Raw genomic sequence first — 26,487 nt, 5'->3', positions numbered from 1 at the left:
CATTTCTCTCATTCTTCCCCATTTCTCCCCATTATTTCTCCCATTTCACTTAATTTCCCCCATTCTCTGTTTCCCATTTCCCCCCATTTCTCTCATTCCTCCCCATTTCTCACATTTCCCCCCATTTCACCCCATTCCCCATTTCCCATTTCTCCCCATTTCTCCCATTCCCTTCCCTCCCATTTCCCATTTCACTCCATTCCCCATTTTTCCCCATTCTTCCCCATTTCTCCCCATTATTTCTCCCCATTCCACCTCATTCCCCATTTCCCCCCATTTCTCTCATTCCTCCCCATTTTTCTCCATTCTTGCCCATTTCTTCCCATTATTTCCCCATTACTTCTCCCATTTCTCTCATTTCCCTCCATTCCCCATCACCTCAGGGCTCAAAATGGCGCCAGAATCACCTCAGGCTCAAAATGGCGCCAAAATCACCTCAGGGTCAAAATGGCACCAAAATCACCTCAAAAAATGGCGCCAGAATCACCTCAGGGTCAAAATGGCCCAAAATCCCCTCAGGATCAAAATGGCACCAAAATCACCTCAGCGTCAAAATGGCGCCAAAATCACCTCAGGGCTCAAAATGGCGCCAAAATCACCTCAGGGTCAAAATGGCGCCAGAATCACCTCAGGGTCAAAATGGCGCCAGAATCACCTCAGGCTCAAAATGGCGCCAAAATCACCTCAGGGTCCAAATGGCGCCAAAATCACCTCATGGCTCAAAATGGCGCCAAAATCACCTCAGGGTCAAAATGGCGCCAAAATCACCTCAGGGTCAAAATGGCGCCAGAATCACCTCAGGGTCAAAATGGCGCCAGAATCACCTCAGGGTCAAAATGGCGCCAAAATCACCTCAGGGCTCAAAATGGCGCCAGAATCACCTCAGGGTCAATATTTAATGCACCCAGATGGGCCCCATTCACAAAATAGGGGGGGAGGGGAGTTAATTAACACCAATTAGAGCCATTTCCACGCTTTATTGCAAAAGAAGTGTCACGGCGGGTGACACAAAAAAGCCAAAAATCAGGAGGCAAAACTAAAAGTGATAAAAATAAACCCACTCGTTTTCACACGGCAAAATAAAACCACCCGGAAGGCAACAAAATCCCTCACAAAATGGGGTAAAGAGGAGAAATTAGGGGGGTTTTCTTCTTAAAAAGATTCACCTGGACGGCCCCGACTCACCCGCGGGCCCAAAGTCTTTATTTTGGGGTGAAAAAAGGGCTTTTTGGGGTTGTGGCGACGTCATCAGAAGGAAATTTGGGGGAGAATAAATAGTTTCAGTCCAAAAACCCGGCGGGTTGAGCTCGAGGTGCCGGTGAAGGTGTTAATTAAATTAAATTAAGGCGATTTTGGGGTTTTTTGAGTCCCCCCGGAGGGTTTTTGTTGTTGTTTTTCCCTGAAATTGAGGGAAAATCTGCAAAAAAAGGGAAAATTGAGGGGGAAATGGAGGTTTTGGGGCTGGTAGTGATGAGTTGGCCTCAGGGAGGGTGGGGAGATTTGGCGGGAAAAGAGGGGTTTCCCGCCAAAAAACAGCGGGATGAGGGAAAAAATGTCGGGATGAGGGATGAAAGCGTTGGGATGAGGTGAAATATATTGGGATGAGGCCAAAAAGTGTTGGGATGAAGCAAAAAGTCGTCGGGATGAGGCAAAAAATGTCTTGGGATGAGGTGAAAAATGTCGGGGTGAAGCAAATAAGCGTTGGGATGAGGGAAAAAGTCGTCGGGATGAGGCCAAAAACCATCGGGATGAGGTGAAAAATGTCGGGATGAGGCCAAAAGTCGTCGGGATGAGGCCAAAAAGTCTTAGGATGAGGTGAAATATGTTGGGATGAGGCCAAAAAAGTGTCGGGATGAGGAGGAAACTGTTGGGATGAGGCAAAAAGTCATTGGGATGAGGCAAAAAGTCATTGGGATGAGGCAAAAAGTCATTGGGATGAGGCCAAAGTCTCTTGGGATGAGGTGAAAACTGTTGGGATGAGGCCAAAAGGTGTCAGGATGAGGCCAAAAACAGTCGGGATGAGACAAGAAAACATCGGAATGAGGTGAAATATATTGGGATGAGGCAAAAGAGTCTTGGGATGAGGCAAAAATATGTTGGGATGAGGCCAAAAAGTGTCGGGATGAGGTGAAATATATTGGGATGAGGCCAAAAAAACCATCAGAATGAGGCCACAAACCATCGGGATGAGGCTACAAACCATCGGGATGAGGCCACAAACCGTTGGGATGAGGCCAAAAACCATCGGGATGAGGCCAAAAACCATCGGGATGAGGCCACAAACCATCGGGATGAGGCCACAAACCGTTGCGATGAGGCCACAAACCGTTGGGATGAGGCCACAAATCATCGGGATGAGGCCACAAACCGTTGGGGATGAGGCCACAAACCATTGGGATGAGGCCACAAATCATCAGGATGAGGCCACAAACCATCGGGATGAGGCCAAAAACCATCGGGATGAGGCCACAAACCATTGCGATGAGGCCACAAACCGTTGGGATGAGGCCACAAATCACCGGGATGAGGCCACAAACCGTTGGGATGAGGCCACAAATCATGGGGATGAGGCCACAAACCATTGGGATGAGGCCACAAATCATCAGGATGAGGCCACAAACCATCGGGATGAGGCCAAAAACCATTGGGATGAGGCCAAAAACCATCGGGATGAGGCCACAAACCATCAGGATGAGGCCAAAAACCATTGGGATGAGGCCAACATGGCGCCGGTTACTCCGCCTTCCTCCCCAGGCGCTGGAAGACGCTGACAGCGCCGGCGTCGTCCATGCGGGCGCCGGGGCCATCGCTGGTGCTCGTCACCTTCGCGCTCCCCCAGGTCCGTTTAATGGTCACCCGAAATTCGGGGGGCGGTTTATCCTTCGTGCTGCTGACGTCGTCGTCCCGCGGTTGCATTTTCGGCGCCGTCGGGGGCGGTTTTGGCGCCAGGTGCCGGGTTTTGGTAGCGAAGGGGGTGGTTTTGGCTTGGGAACTGGTGGCTTTGGCCTTGATGGGCCCTCCCGGTTCGGCGCTGGGTTTTTGGGGGCGTTTCGGGGGTTTCTTTAAGACGCCGGCGTATTGGAGGACGGAACAGTCGTCGTCGCTATCGGCGGGGTTGGTGGTGTCGGTTGGTAACGTGGCGCCAAGGCGGCTGAACACCCCGGTGGGCTGGGGACACAGAGAGAGAAACCTCCATGATCCTCCAAAAATCTCCTGGGTCCCCCCAAAAGTCTTCCTGGATTCCCAAAAACCATCCTGGAGGACTCAAAAAACATCCTGGAGGACCCAAAAAACCTCCTGGAGGACCCAAAAACCATCCTGGAGGACCCACAAAACCTTCTGGAGGATCCAACAAAGCTCCTGGAAGACCCAAGAACCATCCTGGAGGACCCAAGAACCATCCTGGAGGACCCAAAAACATCCTGGAGGACCCAAAAACATCCTGGGGGATCCAAAAGACCTCCTGGAGGATTCAAAAAACCTCCTGGAGGACCCGAAAAGCTCCAGAAGGACCCAAAAAACCTTCTGGAGGACCCAAAAATCCTCCTGGAGGCCTCAAAAACCATCCTGGAGGACCCAAAAAACCATCCTGGAGGACCCAACAAAGCTCCTGGAGGACCCAAAAACGCCCAGGAGGACCCAAGAAAGCTCCTGGAGGACCCAAAAAAGCTCCGGAAGGACCCAAAAATCCTCCTGGAAGCCTCAAAAACCATCCTGGAGGACCCAAAAAACCATCCTGGAGGACCCAACAAAGCTCCTGGATCCCCCAAAAACCCCCAGGAGGAACCAAAAACCATCCTGGAGGACCCAAGAAAGCTCCTGGAGGACCCAAAAACATCCTGGAGGATCCAAAAGACATCCTGGAGGACCCAAAGAACCTCCTGGAGGACCCAAAGAACCTCCTGGAGGACCCAAAGAACCTCCTGGAGGACCCAAAAAACCTTCTGGAGGACCCAAAAATCCCCCTGGAGGCCTCAAAAACCATCCTGGAGGACCCAAAAAACCATCCTGGAGGACCCACCAAAGCTCCTGGATCCCCCAAAAACTCTCAGGAGGACCCAAGAAAGCTCCTGGAGGACCCAAAAACATCCTGGAGGATCCAAAAGACCTCCTGGAGGATCCAAAAAAACTCCTGGAGGACCCAACAAAGCTCCTGGAGGACCAAAAAAGCTCCTGGAGGACCCAAAAACATCCTGGAGGATCCAAAAGACCTCCTGGAGGACCCAAAAAACCTTCTGGAGGATCCAAAAGATCTCCTGGAGGACTCAAAAAACCATCCTGAAGGACCCAAAAATCCTCCTGGAGGACCCAAAAATCCTCATGAAGGACCCAAAAAACCTCCTGGAGGACCCAAAAAGGCTCCTGGAGGACCCAAAAACCATCCTGGAGGACTCAACAAAGCTCCTGGAGGATCGAAAACCATCCTGGAGGATCCAAAAGACCTCCTGGAGGACCCCAAAAACCACCCTGGAGGACCCAAAAACCCCCAGGAGGACCCAAAAACCCCCAGGAGGACCCAAAACACCTCCTGGATCCCCCAAAACACCTCCAGGAGGACCCAAAAAACCTCCTGGAGGCCTCAAAGATCATCCTGGAGGACCCAAAAATCCTCCTGGAGGACTCAAAAAACCTCCTGGAGGCCTCAAAGACCATCTTGGAGGACCCAAAAAAGCTCCTGGATCCATTTTTGTGGTTATTTGAAGGGTTTTTGGTGCTCACCTTGGCTCCCGTCGTGGTGTCGGCTTTGGCCTCGTCGCCCAGCCGCTCAAACACCGACGTCCTCTGCAAACCTGCTTTAATTAACCAAATTAACGCTGTTTTGAGGAAAAATCTCCTCAAGAAACGAAAACCAAAGCACACACGTCACATCCCCACCGTCCTACCCCCTCAAAACGGCGCCTGGTGATAAAATTTCATCACAAAACCTTCTATTTTTAAGCGAGGGGGTGAAAACGCACGTTGCGGTTCGTTAAATGGAAATTTTGGGAGGTTAATTAAGCCAAGATTGGGACCTTTGGCCGCTTGTTGCTCGAGGATCTTCTTGGTGCGCGGTGTTGTCCCCTTGGGCATATTAATGATGTATTTTCCCTCCATTTCCGCCGTCACCCGCCGGCGCTTCACCGGAACCGCCGCGTATCCATCCGCCGAGTCGCATAAACCTGCGAAAACCACCCAAAAAGGACCAAAAATGACCAAAAAAGCTCTTTTTCGGATAAAATTCACACTCCGTGTGGCCTATTCCTGTTGTTTGGTGCAAAGTTGTGACTGAAAATGTGGCTTTTTTTGTGATTTAAAGGGGTTTTTCTGTCATAAATTCAACCCCGCTGGGGGTGTTTGGGTGTGAATTCTGAGGTAAAATGTTGTGTAATTTGTTTAAAAAGTAAAATGTGGGTGAAAAGTTGGGGTTTAAGTCACTCCCGGGGGTATTTAAGGGGAAATAAATAGGAATAAAATGGCTTTTTAGCCATAAAAAGGATAAAAAGTGATTGGGGAGGGGTTTAGCGGGGAATACAAAGCAAAAAGTGACTGGAAGGGGGAGGTTTAATGGGAAATTAAAAGATAAAAGCAATTTTTGGGGATAAATGTGGAAAAATGAGCTGGGATGGGGGGTTAATGGGAAATAAGAGTCGCATAAAGCTGTGAAAATGACCAAAAAATGACCAAAAAAGCTCTTTTTATGATAAAATTCAGCCTCCGTGTGGCCTATTCCTGTTGTTTGGTGCAAAATTGTGACTGAAAATGTGGCTTTTTTTGCGATTTAAAGGGGGTTTTCTGTCATAAATTCAACCCCGCTGGGGGTGTTTGGGTGTGAATTCTGAGGTAAAATGTTGTGTAATTTGCACAAAATGTAAAAATATGATGAAAAGTTGGGGTTTAAGTCACTCCCGGGGGTATTTAAAGGGGAATAAATAGGAATAAAATGGCTTTTTAGTCATAAAAAGGATAAAAAGTGATTGGGGAGGAGTTTAGGGGGAATATAAATAAAATAATGAGTGGAAGGGGGAGGTTTAATGGGAAATTCAAAGATAAAAGCAATTTTGGGGGATAAATGTGGAAAAATGAGCTGCGATGGGGGGTTTAATGGGAAATAAAAGTTGGAAAATTAGAGGTTAATGGGTAATAAAGGGAAAAATATGAGATTTTAAGGATAAAAAGGGAAAAAATGATTTAAGGGAGGGATTTAATGGGAAATAAAAGGGAAAACAACCGAGTTTTTGGTCATAAAAAGTGATAAAATGAGCTGGATGTGGAGTTTAATGGCGAATTAAAAGGGGAAAAATGACCCGGAGAGATATTTAATGGGAAATAAAATAGAATAAAACAACTTTTTGGTTATAAAATGGGAAAAAATGAGCGGAGGATGGGATTTAATGCGAAATAAAAGGGAAAACAACCAACTTTTTAGTCATAAAAAGGGATAAAACGACCAGAGCGGGCGACTCAACGCGAAACAAAATGGAAGCCAACCCAATTTTGGCGCCAAAACGGGACAAAATGACCCCAGGATGGGGCTTTTAAGGTGAAATTAAAAGGTTAAAAGCTTTATTTTTTGGGGATGTGTCTGATTACCTGCTCGGGCGAGTTTGTTGGAGACGGTGATGGAGATTTTGGAGGCGCGGGGTTGGTTTTGGGGGGTGGGCGGCGACTCGCGCCTCAGGCTGTTGGCGATCATGCGGCTGGCGGCTGCGGAACGGCGGGAAAACGCTGGGTTAAGCTAATTAAGGCACCTCGTTAATGAAACGAGAGGGGGCGGATCGCACACGCACCCCCGCGCGCTCACCGCTGGCGGCGTTGCGGCGAAATTCGGGTTGAACGGTCGGAGAGGCGGGGGTGAGGGATTTGGTGGCTGCTTTGCACATCTCCTGAGGGGGAAAAATGGCCAAAATTGGGGTTTTGTTACAATTAACCCTGAGTTATTTTGGCGCCATTTTGAGCCTGAGGTGATTCAGGCGCCATTTTGAGCCCTGAGGTGATTCTGGCGCCATTTTGAGCCCTGAGGTGATTCTGGCGCCATTTTGTCCCTGAGGTGATTCAGGCGCCATTTTGTCCCTGAGGTGATTCAGGCGCCGCCACTTTGAGGCAGTTTGGGGGTCGCTCTGTTTATCAATAATTCCCACATTAGTCACTTTTTGTATATTTTCTTCCGTTATATCATGAAATCAAGACTCAAACTCCCCGAAGCGGTGCCCCTGAAGTCGTCATTTTGGGCCCTGAGGTGATTCTGGCGCCATTTTGACCCTGAGGTGATTTTGGCGCCATTTTGAGCCCTGAGGTGATTTTGGCGCCATTTTGAGCCCTGAGGTGATTTTGGTGCCATTTTTTGAGGTGATACTGGCGCCATTTTGACCCCTGAGGTGATTCTGGCGCCATTTTGAGCCTGAGTTGATTCAGGTGCCGCCATTTTGAGGCAGTTTGGGGGTCGCTCTGTTTATCAATAATTCCCACATTAGTCACTTTTTTTATATTTTCTTCCGTTATATCATGAAATCAAGACTCAAACTCCCCGAAGCGGTGCCCCTGAAGTCGTCATTTTGGGCCCTGAGGTGATTCTGGCGCCATTTTGGACCCTGAGGTGATTCTGGCGCCATTTTGAGCCCTGAAGTGATTCTGGTGCCATTTTGAGCCCTGAGGTGATTCTGGTGCCATTTGGAGCCCTGAGGTGATTCTGGCACCATTTTGAGCCCTGAGGTGATTCTGGTGCCATTTGGAGCCCTGAGGTAATTTTGGTGCCATTTTTTGAGGTGATTCGGGCGCCATTTTGAGCCCTGAGGTGATTCTGGCGCCATTTTGGACCCTGAGGTGATTTTGGCGCCATTTTGATCCCTGAGGTGATTTTGGTGCCATTTTGGACCCTGAGGTGATTCTGGCGCCATTTTGAACCCTGAAGTGATTCTGGTGCCATTTTGAGCCCTGAGGTCCCCTCATTAATTTCTGGCTAATTAACCCTTTCCCGCACCTGCCGGTAGACGACCTTGGCGTGCTTGAGGATGGCGATGATGTCGCCCACCACCGTGATGCCCAATTCGTTCATAATTTCCTTGTTTAAATCCAACAACATGTTTTTCTGGATCCTAAAACAAATGAAAACACCTGGATTAACGAGTTATTCCCCTAATTAATACTAATTACCCCCCCGTGATTAATTAAAACCCCGAGAGAGACGCGTAGCGACGTCGCTGACTCGGATTCCGCCAGCGCCGCCCTCATAAAAACAGCCATGAAAATAGAAATAAAAGGAAAAGCCACGACTTTTTGATGATAAAAAGGTAAAAAATCAGTGTGGGGAGGGATTTAATGGGAAATAAAAGGAAAATGAGCAACTTTTTAGTCATAAAAAGGGGAAAAATGAGGTAAAAACCTGTTGTCCACGAACATGACGGCGTAGTTGACGGCGGGGCCCGGGGGGATCCCGGCTTCCTTGAAGAACTGGATCCACTCGGATGTGGCTGAAATGGGGAGAAAAGCCGGGAAAATGGGAAATAAGGGAAATGGGGGGAGGGGGTTGGGACATTGGGGGGGAAATGGGGGGAAAATGGGGCGGGGTGAGGGGTTAAAAACCCAGTTTGGGGGGATTTGGGGGGGATTTGGAGTGGGATATGGGGGGAGATTTGAGGGGATTGGGGGGGGATTTGAAGGTAATTTGGGGGGGATATGGGGGGAGATTTGGGGGGGATTGTGGGGAGATTTGGGGGGGATCTGGGGGGAGATTTGGAGGGGATTGGGGGGAGATTTGGGGGCGATCTGGGGGGGATTGGGGGGAGATTTGGGGGGGATCTGGGGGGAGATTTGGGGGGGATCTGGGGGGAGATTTGGGGGGGATTGGGGGGAGATTTGGGGGCGATCTGGGGGGAGATTTGGGGGGGATCTGGGGGGAGATTTGGGGGGGATCTGGGGGGAGATTTGGGGGGGATCTGGGGGGAGATTTGGGGGGGATTGGGGGGAGATTTGGAGGGGATTGAGGGGAGATTTGGGGGAGATCTGGGGGGAGATTTGGAGGGGATTGGGGGGGATTTGGGGGGGATTGGGGAGGGATTGGGGGCGGATTGGGGGGAGATTTGGGGGCGATCTGGGGGGAGATTTGGGGGGGATTGGGGGGAGATTTGGAGGGGATTGGGGGGAGATTTGGGGGGGATCTGGGGGGAGATTTGGAGGGGATCTGGGGGGAGATTTGGAGGGGATCTGGGGGGAGATTTGGAGGGGATCTGGGGGGAGATTTGGGGGGGATTGGGGGGAGATTTGGGGGGGATTGGGGGGAGATTTGGGGGGGATTGGGGGGAGATTTGGGGGGGATCTGGGGGGTAGATTTGGGGGGGATCTGGGGGGAGATTTGGGGGGGATCTGGGGGGAGATTTGGAGGGGATTGGGGGGAGATTTGGGGGCGATCTGGGGGGAGATTTGGGGGGGATTTGGAGGGGGATCTGGGGGGAAGATTTGGAGGGGATTGGGGGGGGATTTGAAGGTAATTTGGAGGGGACATGGGGGGAGATTTGGGGGAGATCTGGGGGGAAGATTTGGAGGGAGATATTTGGGGAAACTGGGGGGAGATTTGGGGGGGATTTGGAGGGGAAATTGGGGGGGATTGGGGGAGGATTTGGGGGGGATTGGGGGGGGATTTGGGGGGGATTTGGGGGGTTTTGTGGGGGACTTGAAGGGAATTTGAGGGTGATTTGGGGGGGGATAGGGGGAGATTTGAAGAAAATTAGGGGGGGATATGGGGGAAGATTTGGGGGGGATTTGCAGGGAATTTGGGGGGGTTTTTGGGGGACTTGAAGGGAATTTGGGGGGGGAGATTTGGAGGGTTTTGTGGGGGATTTGGGGGGAATATGGGGGGGAGATATAGGGGGAGATTTGGGGGGTTTGAGGGGGAGATTTGGGGGGGATATGGGGGGAGATAATTTGGAGAAAATTTGGGGGCGAATTTGGGGGGCATTTGGAGGAAATTTGGGGGGATCTGGGGGGGAATTTGGCGGGAAATTTGGCAGCAAATCTGGAGGGAAATTTGGAAGGGATTGAGGGGGAATTTGGGGGGGGATTTGGAAGAATTTAGGGCAAATTTGAGGGGGAATTTGGGGGGGAATGGGGTGAGATTTGGGGGGGATTTGAAGGAGATCTGGGGTGAATTTGGGGGGTGTCACTGTCACTCACCCATGGTGACGGACGCCATGGGGCTGGGGGCTACGCGGGGGCACCGGGAGCTGCCTGGGGGGGGGAAGAGGCCGCTGGGACCCCCGGGAGCTTCTGTGCTGCCCCACAGATTCTCCTCCTGCCCCACAACCCCCCTGCTCCCCCTTTCCCCATGGACCCTCCTGCCCCACGGATCCTCCTGTGCCCCCCACACGTCCTCCGCTTCCCTCCTGCCCCACATTTTGCCCCACACATCCCCCAACCCTCCTCTTGCCCCCTCTTTAACCCCATATCCTGCCCCCCTTCTTGCCCCACATCCCCTTTTCCCCATAGACCCTCCTGCCCCACAGATCCTCCTGCCCCCTCTTTAGCCCCACACCCCCATATCCCGCCCCCCTTCTTGCCCCACACCCCCCTTTCCCCATAGACCCTCCTGCCCCCATTTAGCCCCACACCCCCGCCTCCTGCCCCACATCCTCACCCCATTTCCCCCCTCCCCCACAGCCCCTCCTGCCCCCCATTTTACCCCCCCCTCCTCCTGCCCCACACATCCCCCAACCCTCCTCCTGCCCCACAGATCCTCCTGCCCCCTCTTTAGCCCCACACTCCCATATCCTGCCCCCCATCTTGCCCCCCATCCCCCTTTCCCCATAGACCCTCCTGCCCCTCATTTTACCCCACACCCCCTCTTCTCACCCCACACATCCCCCAACCCTCCTCCTGCCCCACAGACCCCCTCGTCCTGCCCCATTTTGCCCCACACCCCCTCCTCCTGCCCCATATCCTCACCCCATTTCCCCACAGACCCTCCTGCCCCCCATTATTACCCCACACATCCCCCAACCCTCCTCCTGCCCCACAGATCCTCCCATCCCCCATTTCGCCCCACACACCCTCCTGCCCCCCCTCGCCCCACAGATCCTCCCGTCCCCTTTTCCTGCCCCACAGCCCCTCTCCCACCCCACATCCCGCCCCACATCCCCGTTCTCGCCCCACATCCCCGTTCTCACCTCCCCGCGCCCCATCCCGCCGCTACCGGCCCGCCGGCCCGGGCCCGACCGGAAGCAGATCTCCCGAAGCGCCGGAAGTGACCTCACCCCAGCGCGCCTCCGGGGCGGGCGGGGGTAGGGGAGGGGGGCGCTCTAGGCAGCGGCTGCAGCCGGAGGGGAGAAGGGGGAGTTGACCATAGAGCGCTTGGAGGACCGAGAGCGCCACCCAGAGGGACGCGCTGGGAACAGCTGCGGGGGGGGTGGTTAAACCCGGCCTGGCCTTAAACCCGGCCCTAAACCCGGCCCTAAACCCGGCCCTGAACGCGGCCCTGGCCTTTGTGTTCCAGCGGCGAGCTGGGATGGAGCCCCACGGCACCTACAGACAGGTAATGGCACCCAAACCCGGACTGGGGCACCCAGCCCCCCCAAAACCCAAACAGGGGCACCCAGAGCTCCCTGCCCCCCCCAGCACCCCAAAACCCCCCATATTCCAAACTGGGACACCTCAAATCCCAATCACCCCAAACTGGGCCAACCCAGCACCCCAAAAAGCCCCAAATGCCAAACTGGGACACCCCAAAAACCCCAAACTGGGGCATCTCAGCACCCAATAACCCCAAACTGGGGCACCCCAGCACCCCCAAAGCCCTAACCTGGGGCACCCCAGCACCCCAAAGAGCCCCATATTCCAAACTGGGGCACCCCAAAACCCCCAAATCCTAAACTGGGGCACCCCAGCACCCCAAAACCCCCACATCCCAAACTGGGGCACCCAGAGCTCCCTGTGTCCCCCCTGGCACCCCAAAACCCCCCAAACCCCAAACTTGGGGCACCCCAGCACCCCCAAAACCTCCATATTCCAAACTGGGGCACCCAGAGCTCCCTGCCCCCCCCAGCACCCCAAAACCCCCCACATTCCAAACTGGGACACCTCAGCACCCCCAAATCCCAAACTGGGGCACCCCAGCACCCCAAAAACCCCAAATGCCAAACTGGGACACCCCAAAAACCCCAAACTGGGGCATCTCAGCACCCAATCACCCCAAACTGGGCCACCCCAGCACCCTCGAATTCCAAACTGGGGCCCCCCCAAAAACCTGACAACCCCAAACTGGGACACCCAGAGCTTCCTGCCCCCACAAACTCCCCTGGACCCCCCAAATTCCAAACTTGGGGCACCCCAGAACCCAAACTGGGACACCCCAGCACCCAATCACCCCAAACTGGGCCAACCCAGCACCCCAAAAAGCCCCAAATGCCAAACTGGGACACCCCAAAAACCCCAAACTGGGGCATCTCAGCACCCAATCACCCCAAATGGGGCCACCCCAGCACCCCCAAAGCCCTAACCTGGGCCACCCCAGCACCCCAAAGGGCCCCATATTCCAAACTGGGACACCCCAAAACCCCCAAATCCTAAACTGGGGCACCCCAGCACCCCAAAACCCCAACATCCCAAACTGGGGCACCCAGAGCTCCCTGTGTCCCCCCTGGCACCCCAAAACCCCCCAACCCCCAAACTTGGGGCACCCCAGCACCCCCAAAACCTCCATATTCCAAACTGGGGCACCCAGAGCTCCCTGCCCCCCCCAGCACCCCAAAACCCCCCATATTCCAAACTGGGACACCCTAGGACCCCAAAACCCCCACGTTCCATACGGGGACACCCCAGAGCCCAAAAACCCCAAACTGGGGCACCCCAGCACCCCAAAAACCCCAAATGCCAAACTGGGACACCCCAAAAACCCCAAACTGGGGCATCTCAGCACCCAATCACCCCAAACTGGGGCACCCCAAACCCCAAACTGGGCCACCCCAGCACCCTCGAATTCCAAACTGGGGCCCCCCAAAACCTGACAACCCCAAACTGGGACACCCAGAGCTTCCTGCCCCCCCAAACCCCCCTGGACCCCCCAAATTCCAAACTTGGGGCACCCCAGAACCCAAACTGGGACACCCCAGCACCCAATCACCCCAAACTGGGCCAACCCAGCACCCCAAAACCCCCACATCCCAAACTGGGGCACCCAGAGCTCCCTGTGTCCCCCCTGGCACCCTCAAAACCCCCAACCCCCAAACTTGGGGCACCCCAAACCCAAACTGGGGCAGCCCAGCACCCCCAAACCCCCCATATTCTAAACTGGGCCACCCCAAATCCCAAACTGGGACACCCTAGGACCCCAAAACCTCCACGTTCCAAACTGGGACACCCCAGAGCCCAATAACCCCAAACTGGGGTACCCACAGCTCCCTGCCCCCCCCAGCACCCCAAAACCCCCAAATGCCAAACTGGGACACCCCAATAACCCCAAACTGGGGCACCCCAGCACCCCAAAACCCCCCATATCCCAAACTGGGGCACCCCAAAATCCCCCCAAATTAATTAATTTCTCAATATTGGGTAATTTTACATCCATAAATTAACTTGTTCGTTAATATGGGGGTGGCTTTAAGTCCCCTAAATTAATTAATCTCTTAATTTGGGGGTAACTTTACCTCATAAATTAATTAATCCCTTCATTTTGGGGGCCTTTAAATTCCCTAAATTATTTAATCTCTTAATTCGGGGGTAACTTTACCTCATAAATGAATGAATCCCTTCATTTTGGGGGTGTCTAAATCCCCTAAATTATTTAATCTCTTAATTTGGGGTTAATTTTACCTCATAAATTAATTAATCCCTTCATTTTGGGGGCGTTTAAATCCCCTAAATTATTTAATCTCTTAATTTGGGAGTAACTTTACCTCATAAATTAATTAATTCCTTCATTTTGGGGGCGTTTAAATCCCCTAAATTATTTAATCTCCTAATTCGAGGGTAACTTTACCTCATAAATTAATTAATCCCTTCATTTTGGGGGCGTCTAAATCCCCTAAATTATTTAATCTCTTAATTTGGCGGTAACTTTACCTCATAAATTAATGAATCCCTTCATTTTAGGGGCGTTTAAATCCCCTAAATTATTTCATCTCTTAATTCGGGGGTAACTTTACCTCATAAATTAATGAATCCCTTCCTTTTGGGGGCGTTTAATTCCCCTAAATTATTTAATCTCTTAATTTGGGGGTAACTTTACCTCATAAATTAATGAATCCCTTCCTTTTGGGGGCGTTTAATTCCCCTAAATTATTTAATCTCTTAATTTGGGGGTAACTTTACCTCATAAATTAATGAATCCCTCAGTTTTGGGGGCCTTTAAATCCCCTAAATTAATTAATTCCCTATTTTGGGGGTAACTTTACATCCATAAATTAACTAATTGCTTAATTTGGGGGCAGCTTTAGATCCCCTAAATTAATTAATCCCTTCATTTTGGGGGCCTTTAAATCCCCTAAATTATTTAATCTCTTAATTCGAGGGTAACTTTACCTCATAAATTAATTAATCCCTTCATTTTGGGGGCCTTTAAATCCCCTAAATTATTTAATCTCTTAATTCGAGGGTAACTTTACCTCATAAATTAATTAATCCCTTCATTTTGGGGGCCTTTAAATCCCCTAAATTATTTAATCTCTTAATTCGTGGGTAACTTTACCTCATAAATTAATTAATTCCTTCATTTTGGTGGCGTTTAAATTCCCTAAAGTATTTAATCTCTTAATTTGGGGGTAACTTTACCTCATAAATTAATTAATTCCTTCATTTTGGGGGCGTTTAAATCCCCTAAATTATTTAATCTCTTAATTCGGGGGTAACTTTACCTCATAAATTTATTAATTCCTTCATTTTGGGGGCGTCTAAATCCCCTAAATTATTTAATCTCTTAATTCGAGGGTAACTTTACCTCATAAATTAATTAATCCCTTCATTTTGGGGGCCTTGAAATCCCCCAATTTAATTAATCCCTTAATTTGGGGGTAACTTTACCTCATAAATTCATTAATTTATGCACTTTGGGGTCATTTCCAACCCCCTACATTAATTAATGTGTTAATTTGTTGCCACAGCGCCACGGCCGCTCATCGCTCCTCATCGTCACCATCGTCACCATCGCCCTGCGCCCCGGTGACGCCAACGCCGCCGCGTCCTGCGGTGACACCTGCGGGTAAGTCCCGCTCATCGGGGCGGCCATGACGCTCCCCGCGCCCCCTTTGTCACCGTGTTGTCCCCTCAGCGCCATCCTGACCGAGAGCATCCCGGAGGGGATGACGTTCGGCGCCGAATTTGCGCCGAATCCCAGCACGTTCACCACCTGGCTGAACCTCATGGCCGCCGCCACCCGCAGCCTGGACATCGCCTCCTTCTACTGGACCTTGACCAACGAGGACACGGGGACGCGCGAGCCCTCGGCCGCGCAGGTTTGTGTCTTAAACTCGGTTCTAACCGCCATTTTGGCGCCGTTTTTAGGCATCCCGACGCCGTTTTGGCGCCATTGGAATCATCCCGCCGCCTTTTTGCCGCTTCAGGGTGAACGAATCCTAAAGGAGCTCATGGGGTTGCCCCAGTGCGGCGCCATTTTGAATCACCCGCTGCCATTTTGAATCATCCCACTGCCATTTTGGCGCCATTTTGAATCATCCCGCCGCCATTTTGAATCATCCCGCCGCCATTTTGAATCATCCCACCGCCTTCTTGGCGCCATTTTGAATCATCCCGCCACCATTTTGTCGCCATTTTGAATCATCCCACCACCTTTTGCCACTGCAGGGTGAACGAGTCCTAAAGGAGCTCATGGGGTTGCCCCAACGCGGCGCCATTTTGAATCATCCCACTGCCATTTTAGCGCCATTTTGAATCATCCCGCCACCATTTTGTCGCCATTTTGAATCATCCCACCACCTTTTGCCGCTTCAGGGTGAACGAATCCTAAAGGAGCTCATGGGGTTGCCCCAATGCGGCGCCATTTTGAATCACCCGCTGCCATTTTGAATCATCCCACTGCCATTTTGGCGCCATTTTGAATCATCCCACCGCCATTTTGAATCATCCCGCCGCCATTTTGAATCATCCCACCGCCTTCTTGGCGCCATTTTGAATCATCCCACTGCCATTTTGGTGCCATTTTGAATCATCCCACCACCATTTTGTCGCCATTTTGAATCATCCCACCGCCTTTTTGCCGCTTCAGGGTGAACGAATCCTAAAGGAGCTCATGGGGTTGCCCCAACGCGGCGCCATTTTGAATCATCCCGCTGCCATTTTGAATCATCCCACTGCCATTTTGGCGCCATTTTGAATCATCCCGCTGCCATTTTGAATCATCCCACTGCCTTCTTGGCGCCATTTTGAATCATCCCGCCACCATTTTGTCGCCGTTTTGAATCATCCCACCGCCTTTTTGCCGCTTCAGGGTGAACGAATCCTAAAGGAGCTCATGGGGTTGCCCCAACGCGGCGCCATTTTGAATCATCACACTGCCATTTTGGCGCCATTTTGAATCATCCCACCACCATTTTGAATCATCCCACCGCCTTTTTGCCGCTTCAGGATGAACGAATCCTAAAGGAGCTCATGGGGTTGCCCCAACGCGGTGCCATTTTGAATCATCCCGCTGCCATTTTGAATCATCCCACTGCCATTTTGAATCATCCCACCGCCTTCTTGGTGCCATTTTGAATCATCCCGCCGCCATTTTGTCGCCATTTTGAATCATCCCGCCGCCTTTTTGCCGCTTCAGGCTGAACGAATCCTAAAGGAGCTCATGGGGTTGCCCCAACGCGGCGCCATTTTGAATCATCCCACTGCCATTTTAGCGCCATTTTGAATCATCCCGCCACCATTTTGGCGCCATTTTGAATCATCCCGCCGCCTTTTTGCCGCTTCAGGGTGAACGAATCCTAAAGGAGCTCATGGGGTTGCCCCAACGCGGCGCCATTTTGAATCACCCGCTGCCATTTTGAATCATCCCACTGCCATTTTGGCGACATTTTGAATCATCCCGCTGCCATTTTGAATCATCCCCCTGCCATTTTGGTGCCATTTTGAATCATCCCACCACCATTTTGTCGCCGTTTTGAATCATCCCACCGCCTTTTTGCCGCTTCAGGATGAACGAATCCTAAAGGAGCTCATGGGGTTGCCTCAACGCGGCACCATTTTGAATCATCCCGCCGCCATTTTGAATCATCCCACCGCCTTCTTGGCGCCATTTTGAATCATCCCACCACCTTTTGCCACTGCAGGGTGAACGAGTCCTAAAGGAGCTCATGGGGTTGCCCCAACGCGGCGCCATTTTGAATCATCCCACTGCCATTTTGACACCATTTTGAATCATCCCACCGCCATTTTGAATCATCCCACTGCCATTTTGACACCATTTTGAATCATCCCGCCACCTTCTTGTCGCCATTATGAATCATCCCGTTGCCTTTTTTCCGCTTCAGGGTGAACGAATCCTAAAGGAGCTCACGGCCTTGCCCCAGCGCGGCGTCGCCGTCCGCGTCGCCGTGAGCCGCCCGTCGCGGAAGTTCCCGTTGAGCGACCTCGAAGCGTTGGAGCAGAGCGGTGAGCGATGCTAAGGACACCGAAATGGGGGCTTTTTGGGGCGTTTGGAAGGGCGGAAATGTGAGTTTCGGTGGCGCAGGTGCGGCGGTGAGGGTGGTGGACATGCCCCGGCTCACCGGCGGGGTCCTGCACACCAAGTTCTGGCTGGTGGACGGCGCGCATTTCTACGTGGGGAGCGCCAACATGGACTGGAGGTCATTGACGCAGGTGAGAGGAAGGGGTGGGTCGAGGGAAAATGGGCGCCAAACGGCCCCAACATGGTGCCAGATGGCCCCAAAATGGCGCCCAACGGCCCCAAAGTGGCTCTAAACGGCCCCAAAATGGTGCCAAATGGCCCCAAAATGGCGCCCAACGGCCCCAAAGTGGCTCTAAACGGCCCCAAAATGGTGCCAAATGGCCCCAAAATGGTTCAGAATGGCCCCAAAGTGGCTCTAAACGGCCCCAAAATGGTGCCAGATGGCCCCAAAATGGCGCCCAACGGCCCCAAAGTGGCTCTAAACGGCCCCAAAATGGTGCCAGATGGCCCCAAAATGGCGCCCAACGGCCCCAAAGTGGCTCTAAACGGCCCCAAAATGGTGCCAAATGGCCCCAAAATGGTTCAGAATGGCCCCAAAGTGGCTCTAAACGGCCCCAAAATGGCGCCCAATAGCCCCGAATGGTCCCAAAATGGTTCAGAATGGCCCCGAAGTGGATCTAAACGGCCCCAAAATGGTGGCTAATGGCCCCAAAATGGCGCCCAACAGCCCCAAAGTGGCTCTAAACAGCCCCAAAATGGTGCCCAATGGCCCCGAATGGTCCCAAAATGATTCAGAATGACCCCAAAGTGGCTCTAAACGGCCCCAAAATGGTGCCTAATGGCCCCAAAGTGGCTCTAAACGGCCCCAAAATGGCGCCCAATGGCCCCGAATGGTCCCAAAATGGTTCAGAATGGCCCCAAAGAGGCTCTGAATGGTCCCAAAATGGTGCCTAATGGCCCCAAAATGGCGCCCAATGGCCCCGAATGGTCCCAAAATGGTTCAGAATGTCCCCAAAGAGGCTCTGAATGGTCCCAAAATGGTTCAGAATGTCCCCAAAGAGGCTCTGAATGGTCCCAAAATGGTGCCCAATTGCCCCAAAATGGCGCCCAATGGCCCCGAATGGTCCCAAAATGGTTCCGAATGGACCCAAAGAGGCTCTGAATGGCCCCAAAATGGCGCCAAACAGCCCCAGAGTGGCTCTAAACGGCCCCAAAATGGTTGCTAATGGCCCCAAAATGGTTCAGAATGGCCCCAAAGTGACTCTGAATGGCCCCAAAATGGTGCCTAATGGCCCCAAAGTGACTCTGAATGGCCCCAAAATGGCGCCTAATGGCCCCAAAATGGCGCCAAACAGCCCCAAAGTGGCTCTAAACGGCCCCAAAATGGTTGCTAATGGCCCCAAATTGTCCCAAAATGGTTCAGAATGGCTCCAGTGAGGCTCCAAATGGCCCCAAAATGGTGCCTAATGGCCCCAAAATGGCGCCCAATGGCCCCGAATGGTCCCAAAATGGTTCAGAATGGCCCCAAAGAGGCTCTAAACGGCCCCAAGATGGTGCCTAAGGACCCCAAAATGGCGCCGAATGGCCGCAAAATGGCACCAAACAGCCCCAAAATGGCGCCGAATGGCCCCAAAATGGCGCCAAACAGCCCCAAAACCATCGCGTGCCGTGAAACGGGTCCTGACGCCGCGTTCCCCGCAGGTGAAGGAGCTCGGCGCCGCCATCTACAACTGCAGCTGCTTGGCCGAAGACCTGGGCAAGATCTTCGAGGCCTATTGGGCGCTGGGCGTCCCCGGCGCTGCCGTCCCGGTGCCATGGCCGGCCAACTACTCCACCGCCTTCAACGCCGAGACGCCGCTGGCGCTGACGCTCAACGGCACCACCGCCGCCGTCTTCTTGTCGGTACGGCCGCCATTTGTGGTCAACCAACACAGCTCGTTGGCAACACCGCTAATTACTTAACGAGCTTCGCAGTTGGGTTCGATGACCTCGAGAGTCTTTTCCAACCAAAATGTTTCTATACGGCGTCATTATGCCGAAATTATGGCGGGTTTTGGTAAAACGTAGGCCTCGTCTTGTAGGTGTCCTTTGTGTAGGCCTGGACGGTCTCATTTTACCCGAATAAACCCCTTTTTTAATTAATAAAGCCCAAAAAACATGTGGCCATGATGGCCTGTAGCCTCACATAGGCCTCAAAGGCCTCAATTTACCTGAATAAATCCCATTTTTAATCAATAAAGCCCCAAAAAACCAGCGGCCATGATGGCTTGTAGCCACACGTAGGCCTCAACGGTCTAATATGCCTGAATAAACCCCATTTTTAATCAATAAAGCCCCCAAAGAAGGCGGCCATGATGGCCTGTAGCCTCATGTAGGCCTCAAAGGTCTCATTTTACCTCAATAAATCCCATTTTTAACCAATAAATCCCAAAAAACAAGCGGCCATGATGGCCTGTAGCCTCACGTAGGCCTCAAAGGTCTCATTTTACCTGAATAAATCTCATTTTTAACCAATAAATCCCAAAAACCAGGCAGCCATGATAACCTGTAGCCTCACGTAGGCGTCAACTGTCTAATTTTACCTCAATAAATCCTATTTTTAGTCAATAAACTCCAAAAAACAGGCAGCCATGATGACCTGTAGCTTCGTGTAGGCCTCAATGGCCTCATTCTACCGGAATAAATCCCATTTTTAATCAATAAAGCCCAAAAAAAAGGCAGCCAGGATAACCTGTAGCCTCACGTAGGCCTCAACGGTCTCATTTTACCTGAATAAACCCAATTTTTAATCAATAAAGCCCAAAAAACAGGCGGCCATGATGGCCTGTAGCCACACGTAGGCCTCAACGGTCTCATTTTACCTCAATAAATCCCATTTTTAATCAATAAATCCCAAAAAAACAGGTGGCCATGATGGCTTGTAGCCTCACATAGGCCTCAACAGTCTCATTTTACCTCAATAAATCCCATTTTTAATCAATAAAGCCCAAAAACCAGGCAGCCATGATAACCTGTAGCCTCACGTAGGCATCAACTGTCTAATTTTACCTCAATAAATCCTATTTTTAGTCAATAAACTCCAGAAAACAGGCGGCCATGATGACCTGTAGCCTCACATAGGCCTCAAAGGCCTCATTTAACCATATAAACGCCATTTTCCTCAATAAATCGCCCAAACCGACCCTCATCTCTCGAATATTTGCCGCGACCGCTTTGGTTTGCGTTAAATAGAGGCGATTTAATTAAAGATGGATGTTTTGGTTTCGGCAGAGCTCGCCGCCCCCTCTCTGCGCCGCCGGCCGCACCGCCGACCTCGCCGCCATCCTTGGCGTCATCGACGCCGCCGACAAGTTCATCGACGTGGCCGTCATGAGTTACCTCCCCACCACCGAGTTCTCCCGCCCCGAAAGGTTCGTGCTCCCCGTTATTTGCCAAATTAAACGTTTTCATGGTGTTTCTTGCAATTTCCTCCCAGTAAACACGCCGTGAGCAATTGGCTCAAAGGGTCATTGGCGCCATTTTGAGCCTGAGGTGATTCCGACGCCATTTTGTCCCTGAGGTGATTCAGGCGCCGCCATTTTGAGGCAGTTTGGGGGTCGCTCTGCTTATCGATAATTCCCACATTAGTCACTTTTTGTACATTTTCTTCCGTTATATTGTGAAATCGAGGGTAAAACTCCCAAAATTGGTGCTCCTGGAGCTGCCATTTTGAGCCCTGAGGTGATTCTGGCGCCATTTTGAGCCCTGAGGTGATTCTGGCACCATTTTGACCCTGAGGTGATTCTGGCACCATTTTGACCCTGAGGTGATTCTGGCGCCATTTTGACCCTGAGGTGATTTTGGCGCCATTTTGAGCCCTGAGGTGCTTCTGGCGCCATTTTGACCCTGAGGTGCTTCTGGTGCCATTTTGACCCTGAGGTGATTTTGGCACCATTTTGAGCCCTGAGGTGATTTTGGTGCCACTTTGACCCTGAGGTGATTCTGGCGCCATTTTTTGAGGTGATTTTGGTGCCATTTTGAGCCCTGAGGTGATTCTGGTGCCACTTTGACCCTGAGGTGATTCTGGCGCCATTTTTTGAGGTGATTTTGGTGCCATTTTGAGCCCTGAGGTGCTTCTGGCGCCACTTTGACCCTGAGGTGATTTTGGCACCATTTTGCCCCTGAGGTGATTCCGGCGCCATTTTGACCCTGAGGTGATTCTGGCGCCATTTTTTGAGGTGATTTTGGTGCCATTTTGAGCCCTGAGGTGATTCTGGTGCCACTTTGACCCTGAGGTGCTTCTGGCGCCACTTTGACCCTGAGGTGATTTTGGCGCCATTTTGCCCCTGAGGTGATTCCGGCGCCACTTTGACCCTGCGCTGATTTTGATCCCCACTCTCCTCCCATTCTCTCCCATTCCCCCCTCAGATTCTGGCCGGCCATCGACACCCGGCTCCGCGCCGCCGCCTTCGAGCGCGGCGTCACCGTGCGCCTGCTGGCCGCTTGTTGGCGCCACAGCCGCGCCTCCATGTTCCCCTTCCTGCGCTCCCTCGCCGCCCTCGCCGACAACCGCACCGGCTACACCGTGGAGGTGGTGGGTACCGCGCCGACCACACCGTCACCCTCAGCGCCTTATATTGGTGCGTGACGCCATTTTTCCCTCACCACAGCGACTTTTTATGGTGCCGTCCACCGCGGCGCAAGCGCGAATCCCCTACGCCCGCGTCAACCACAACAAGTACATGGTGACGGAGAAGGCGGCGTATATCGGTGGGTATCATGGTGGATTTGGGGGGGGTGTTTCTTGGCGTTTATACCGAAAAACACCATTTTACAGGCACATCCAACTGGTCCGGCGACTATTTCGAGCGGACGGCGGGTTCGGCGCTGGTGGTGAAGCAAACGGGCAATGGCGGCGGCACCGTGGCCGAGCAGCTCCGCGGGGTTTTCGAGCGCGATTGGAGCTCCGGGTACAGCGTGGACATCGGCGACGCCGAGCGCTGGGCGAGCGTCTGCGGCTCCCGCCAACCGTAAGTGCCGGTTGCGCCAAATCCGGCCCAAAAGAAATCAAAACGAGAGGAAAAAAACCAAGGTTTCGGTGCGTTTTACGCCGCGGTAATGGAGGCGAGGGGTTGAGGATGACGCCGGCAAAGAGTCGCGGCAAACTGTTGGTAAATGGTTTATTAACCGGCGCCGGAGCGGCCGGTGCAGCGCGTTATGGCGATGGTCTCCCCCAACGGAGATTTGGCGGCAAAGGGGAGGAAGAGGAGGGTTTTGGTGGGTTTTGGTGGGTTTTGGTGGGTTCCGGGGCCTCAGCGGTGCTGTGGGTTCGGTGCCAGGATGTGGGTGCCGGTGACGCTGAGAGGGTCCCAGGTGGGTCCCCCCGGTTTGTCGGGGGGGTCGGAGTCGCACGGTGGCACCGGGGGGCTCTGCGGGGAGGAGCAGCCGTGGGTGGGGGAACAGGGACCCCGAGCACCCGATGGCCCTGAGCACCCAAGATTTGGGGTCACTAGGACACTGAGCACCCAAGATTTGGGGACACCAGGGACATTGAGCACCCATAAGGTGGGGACACAGGGACTCTGAGCACCCATGATGTGGGGACACCAGGAACATTGAGCACCCAAGATTTGGGGACACCAGGGACCCTGAGCACCCCTGACATGAGGACACCAGAGACCCCGAGCACCCAATTTCCCTGAGCACCCATGATGTGGGGACACCAGGGACATTGAGCACCCATAAGGTGGGGACACAGGGACCCTGAGCACCCAGTGTCCCCAAGCACCCAAGATTTGGGGACACCAGGGACATTGAGCACCCATAAGGTGGGGACACAGGGACCCTGAGCACCCAATGTCCCCAAGCACCCAAGATTTGGGGACACCAGGGACATTGAGCACCCATGATGTGGGGACACCAGGGACCCCAAGCACCCAAGATTTGGGGATACGGGGACCCCAGTCACCCAATGACCTGAGCACCCATGATGTGGGGACACCAGGGACACTGAGCACCCAAGATTTGGGGACACCAGGGACATTGAGCACCCATATGGTGGGGACACAGGGACCCTGAGCACCCAATGTCCCCAAGCACCCATGATGTGGGGACACCAGGGACACCAAGTACCCAAGATTTGGGGACATGGGGACATTGAGCACCCGTAAGGTGGGGACACCAGGGACCCAGAGCACCCGAGATTTGGGGACACCAGGGACCCCGAGCACCCAATTTCCCCAAGCACCCATGATGTGGGGACACCAGGGACATTGAGCACCCATAAGGTGGGGACACAGGGACCCTGAGCACCCAATGTCCCTAAGCACCCATGATGTGGGGACACCGGGGACACGAAGCACCCAAGATTTGGGGACACCAGGGACATTGAGCACCCATAAGGTGGGGATACCAGGGACCCCGAGCACCCAGGGACCCTGAGCATCCATGATGTGGGGACACAGGGACCCTGAGCACCTAAGATTTGGGGACACCAGGGACATTGAGCACCCATGATGTGGGGACACCAGGGACCCCAAGCACCCAAGATTTGGGGACACCAGGGACATTGAGCACCCTTATGGTGGGGACACCGGGACCCTGAGCACCCATGATGTGGGGACACCAGGAACATTGAGCACCCAAGATTTGGGGACACCAGGGACATTGAGCACCCATAAGGTGGGGACACAGGGACCCTGAGCACCCAATGTCCCCAAGCACCCAAGATTTGGGGACACCAGGGACCCTGAGCACCTAAGATTTGGGGACTCCAGAGACATTGAGCAGCCATGACACGGGGACACCAGGGGCATTGAGCACCCAAGATTTGGGGATATGGGGACCCCAATCACCCAATGACCTGAGCACCCATGACGTGGGGACACCAGGGACACTGAGCACCCAAGATTTGGGGACACAGGGACCCTGACCACCCAAGATTTGGGGACACCCTCGTCCTACCTTCCCTCGTGTCCATCCGGCTCCACCCTCTGCGCCGCCCTCGTCGCGGTGCCACCTCCCGCGTCCCCCCGGCTCCATCGCTCTCCCTCCGTGGTGCTGCCGCCGGCTCCGCTCTCTCCACCCATCCCATTGCCGATCGTCTCCATCCGCCTCACCCAACCTCAGCCCCTCCATCTTCTCCACGACGCTTTGGACTCCGCCGCACCGCGACGCCTTCAAATCCTCTCGGCAAAGCCGGTAATACGCGGTGGCCTGGAAATCACCGGCGAGCCGCCGCAGGGAGACGAAGGGATGCCGGAGCGCGGCGCCGGCGCCGATGCGCTCGCGCGAGTCCCACGTCAGCATCCTCTTCACCAGCTCCACCATGGCGCACACGTCGCAGCGCTCGGCCAGCGCCTCGCGGTCGTGCCGCGGCGCCGGTTTCGCGTTGACGGCGCCCAACTGATCCAACGAGGAGAAGACGAACTTCCTCCTCTCTACCCGTGGCTCGCCGCCCGGCGCTTTGAGCTGCCAGGAGCCGACGGGGTGCGGCGCCCACCGGAAGAACGCCGGCGCCTTCCTCGCCGCGCTCAACAGCTCGCCGCGCGGCAAACCCAGCGTGGAGCAGATGTAGCGCACCTGGTCGTGCTCGTCGGCGCCGGGGTAGAGCGGCCAACCCAAGTGGAGCTCGGCCAAGACGCAACCCAACGACCACACGTCCACCTTCTCGCAGAACGGCAAACCCAGCAGGATCTCCGGCGCGCGGTAGAAGCGCGATTGGATGTACGGCTCCGCCGTGCGGCGGACGTCGGTGGAGACGCTGGCCGAGCCGAAATCGATGAGCTTGACGCGGAACGGGAAGCGCGGGTGGTCGACCAGCATGATGTTCTCCGGCTTGAGGTCGGCGTGGATGATGGAAAGCTCCTTGAGCTTGACCAGCGCCGCCAAAACCTGGGCGGTGATGGTGCGGATGTGCCGGACGGGGAGCGGCGTGAAGTTGTTTCGCTTCTGGAAGTCGAAGAGGTTTTGCTGGAGGAGCTCGAAGACCAAGTAGGTGCGGGAAGCGTCGCCGAAGGCCTCGAGGAAGCGCACGACGTGCGCGCGGTCGGCGCCGGCGCGGCGGAGGGCGCGGAGCAGGCGCAGCTCGTTCTTGGCGGCGCGTTGGCCGTGCCCGTCGTTGCGCAGGATTTTGATGGCCACCATCTCGCCCGTGCTGCTGCGCCGGCCCCGGGCGACCTCGCCGAACGTCCCTTTGCCCACCGTGGCCACCACGCTGTAGCGCTCGGTGCCCGCGGCCAACGTCCCCATGGTGGCGCCGGCACACCCCGGGGGGGTTCCGGATGAATGAGGGTTCCGGTGTTGCCGGGACGGAACGTTCTGTTGGGCTGGGCCGGGGGTTGGGGCCGCAAAGCCCGGCCTAAGGCTCTTACACACAGCCTAAGCCCCCTAAAACCCAGCCTAAGGCCCTTAAAAGCCCCCAAACCCAGCCTAAGGCTCTTAAACCCATCCTAGGCCCCCTTAAACCCAGCCTAGGCCCCCTTAAACCCAGCCTAAGGTTCTTAATCCTAAGGCTCTTAAACCCATCCTAAGCTCCCTAAAACCTGGCTTAAAGCCCTTAAAAACTCCCAAACCCAGCCTAAGCCCCCTTAAACGCAGCCAAAAGGCACTTAAACCCAGCCTAAGTCTCTTAATCCTAAGGCTCTTAAACCCATCCTTAGCCCCCTAAAACCCAGCTTAAGGCCCTTAAAAGCCCCCAAACCCAGCCTAAGGCTCTTAAACCCAGCCTAAGCCCCCTAAAACCCAGCCTAAGGCCCTTAAATGCCCCCAAACCCAGCCCAAGGCTCTTAAACCCAGCCTAAGCCCCCTAAAACCCAGCCTAAGGCTCTTAACATCAGCCTAAGGCTCTTAACCCCAGCCTAAGCCCCCTTAAACCCAGCCTAAGCACCCTTCAGGCTAGGCTAAGGCTCTTAATCCTAAGGCTCTTAAACCCA

The 26,487-nt window shown here is 53.7% G+C and overlaps 3 protein-coding genes across 6 annotated transcripts; 1 reads left to right on the top strand and 2 right to left on the bottom strand.

Moving 5' to 3' along the window:
- Nucleotides 1-962: 962 nt before the first annotated feature.
- On the bottom strand, nt 963-11,211 carry C33H19orf47 (chromosome 33 C19orf47 homolog). Of its 4 annotated transcripts, none has more exons than XM_071800782.1 (9): nt 11,136-11,211; nt 10,147-10,200; nt 8,360-8,447; nt 7,958-8,072; nt 6,782-6,863; nt 6,571-6,705; nt 5,013-5,159; nt 4,720-4,793; nt 963-3,168 (listed from the first exon to the last, which is right to left on the bottom strand). In XM_071800782.1, exons 2-9 carry the CDS (start codon nt 10,163-10,165, stop codon nt 2,734-2,736), a joined length of 1,095 nt encoding a protein of 364 aa, XP_071656883.1. In that variant the 5' UTR covers nt 10,166-10,200; nt 11,136-11,211; the 3' UTR covers nt 963-2,733. The 4 variants fall into 4 exon arrangements, with proteins under 4 accessions (XP_071656883.1, XP_071656884.1, XP_071656885.1 ...); XM_071800783.1 differs by having other exon boundaries at nt 4,720-4,790; XM_071800784.1 differs by having other exon boundaries at nt 6,571-6,684.
- Nucleotides 11,212-11,317: 106 nt separating this feature from the next.
- PLD3 (phospholipase D family member 3) lies at nt 11,318-22,703 on the top strand. The gene is made up of 10 exons (XM_065859404.2): nt 11,318-11,500; nt 15,063-15,160; nt 15,230-15,413; nt 17,439-17,559; nt 17,639-17,766; nt 19,277-19,477; nt 20,846-20,985; nt 21,983-22,148; nt 22,225-22,324; nt 22,392-22,703. The coding sequence occupies exons 1-10, from the start codon at nt 11,474-11,476 to the stop codon at nt 22,586-22,588; spliced, it is 1,362 nt and encodes a 453-aa protein (XP_065715476.1). The 5' UTR covers nt 11,318-11,473; the 3' UTR covers nt 22,589-22,703.
- A 133-nt stretch (nt 22,704-22,836) lies between these two features.
- HIPK4 (homeodomain interacting protein kinase 4) lies at nt 22,837-26,014 on the bottom strand. Its single transcript, XM_065859366.2, has 2 exons — nt 24,518-26,014; nt 22,837-22,983 (listed from the first exon to the last, which is right to left on the bottom strand). Exons 1-2 carry the CDS (start codon nt 25,802-25,804, stop codon nt 22,867-22,869), a joined length of 1,404 nt encoding a protein of 467 aa, XP_065715438.1. The 5' UTR covers nt 25,805-26,014; the 3' UTR covers nt 22,837-22,866.
- Nucleotides 26,015-26,487: the final 473 nt, after the last annotated feature.

The sequence above is a fragment of the Patagioenas fasciata genome, chromosome 33, assembly GCF_037038585.1.
Source record: "Patagioenas fasciata isolate bPatFas1 chromosome 33, bPatFas1.hap1, whole genome shotgun sequence".
In the NCBI taxonomy this organism is placed as follows: Eukaryota; Metazoa; Chordata; class Aves; order Columbiformes; family Columbidae; genus Patagioenas; species Patagioenas fasciata.
The sequence above is the reverse complement of the archived record's forward strand: the minus strand, read 5'-3'. Positions and strand labels throughout refer to the sequence as shown.

Coding starts and splice junctions, on each gene's coding strand:
- C33H19orf47 (XM_071800782.1), bottom strand. Junction 6,706..6,781: donor TCGCCGCAACGCCGCCAGCG/GTGAGCGCGCGG, acceptor AGCTTAACCCAG/CGTTTTCCCGCCGTTCCGCA. Junction 3,169..4,719: donor ACACCACGACGGGAGCCAAG/GTGAGCACCAAA, acceptor CTGTGTCCCCAG/CCCACCGGGGTGTTCAGCCG.
- PLD3 (XM_065859404.2), top strand. CDS start 11,474: ATGGAGCCCCACGGCACCTACAGACAG. Junction 17,560..17,638: donor CGAAGCGTTGGAGCAGAGCG/GTGAGCGATGCT, acceptor TCGGTGGCGCAG/GTGCGGCGGTGAGGGTGGTG. Junction 20,986..21,982: donor GAGTTCTCCCGCCCCGAAAG/GTTCGTGCTCCC, acceptor TTCCCCCCTCAG/ATTCTGGCCGGCCATCGACA.
- HIPK4 (XM_065859366.2), bottom strand. CDS start 25,804: ATGGGGACGTTGGCCGCGGGCACCGAGCGCTACAGCGTGGTGGCCACG. Junction 22,984..24,517: donor CCGGATGGACACGAGGGAAG/GTAGGACGAGGG, acceptor TCCTCCCCGCAG/AGCCCCCCGGTGCCACCGTG.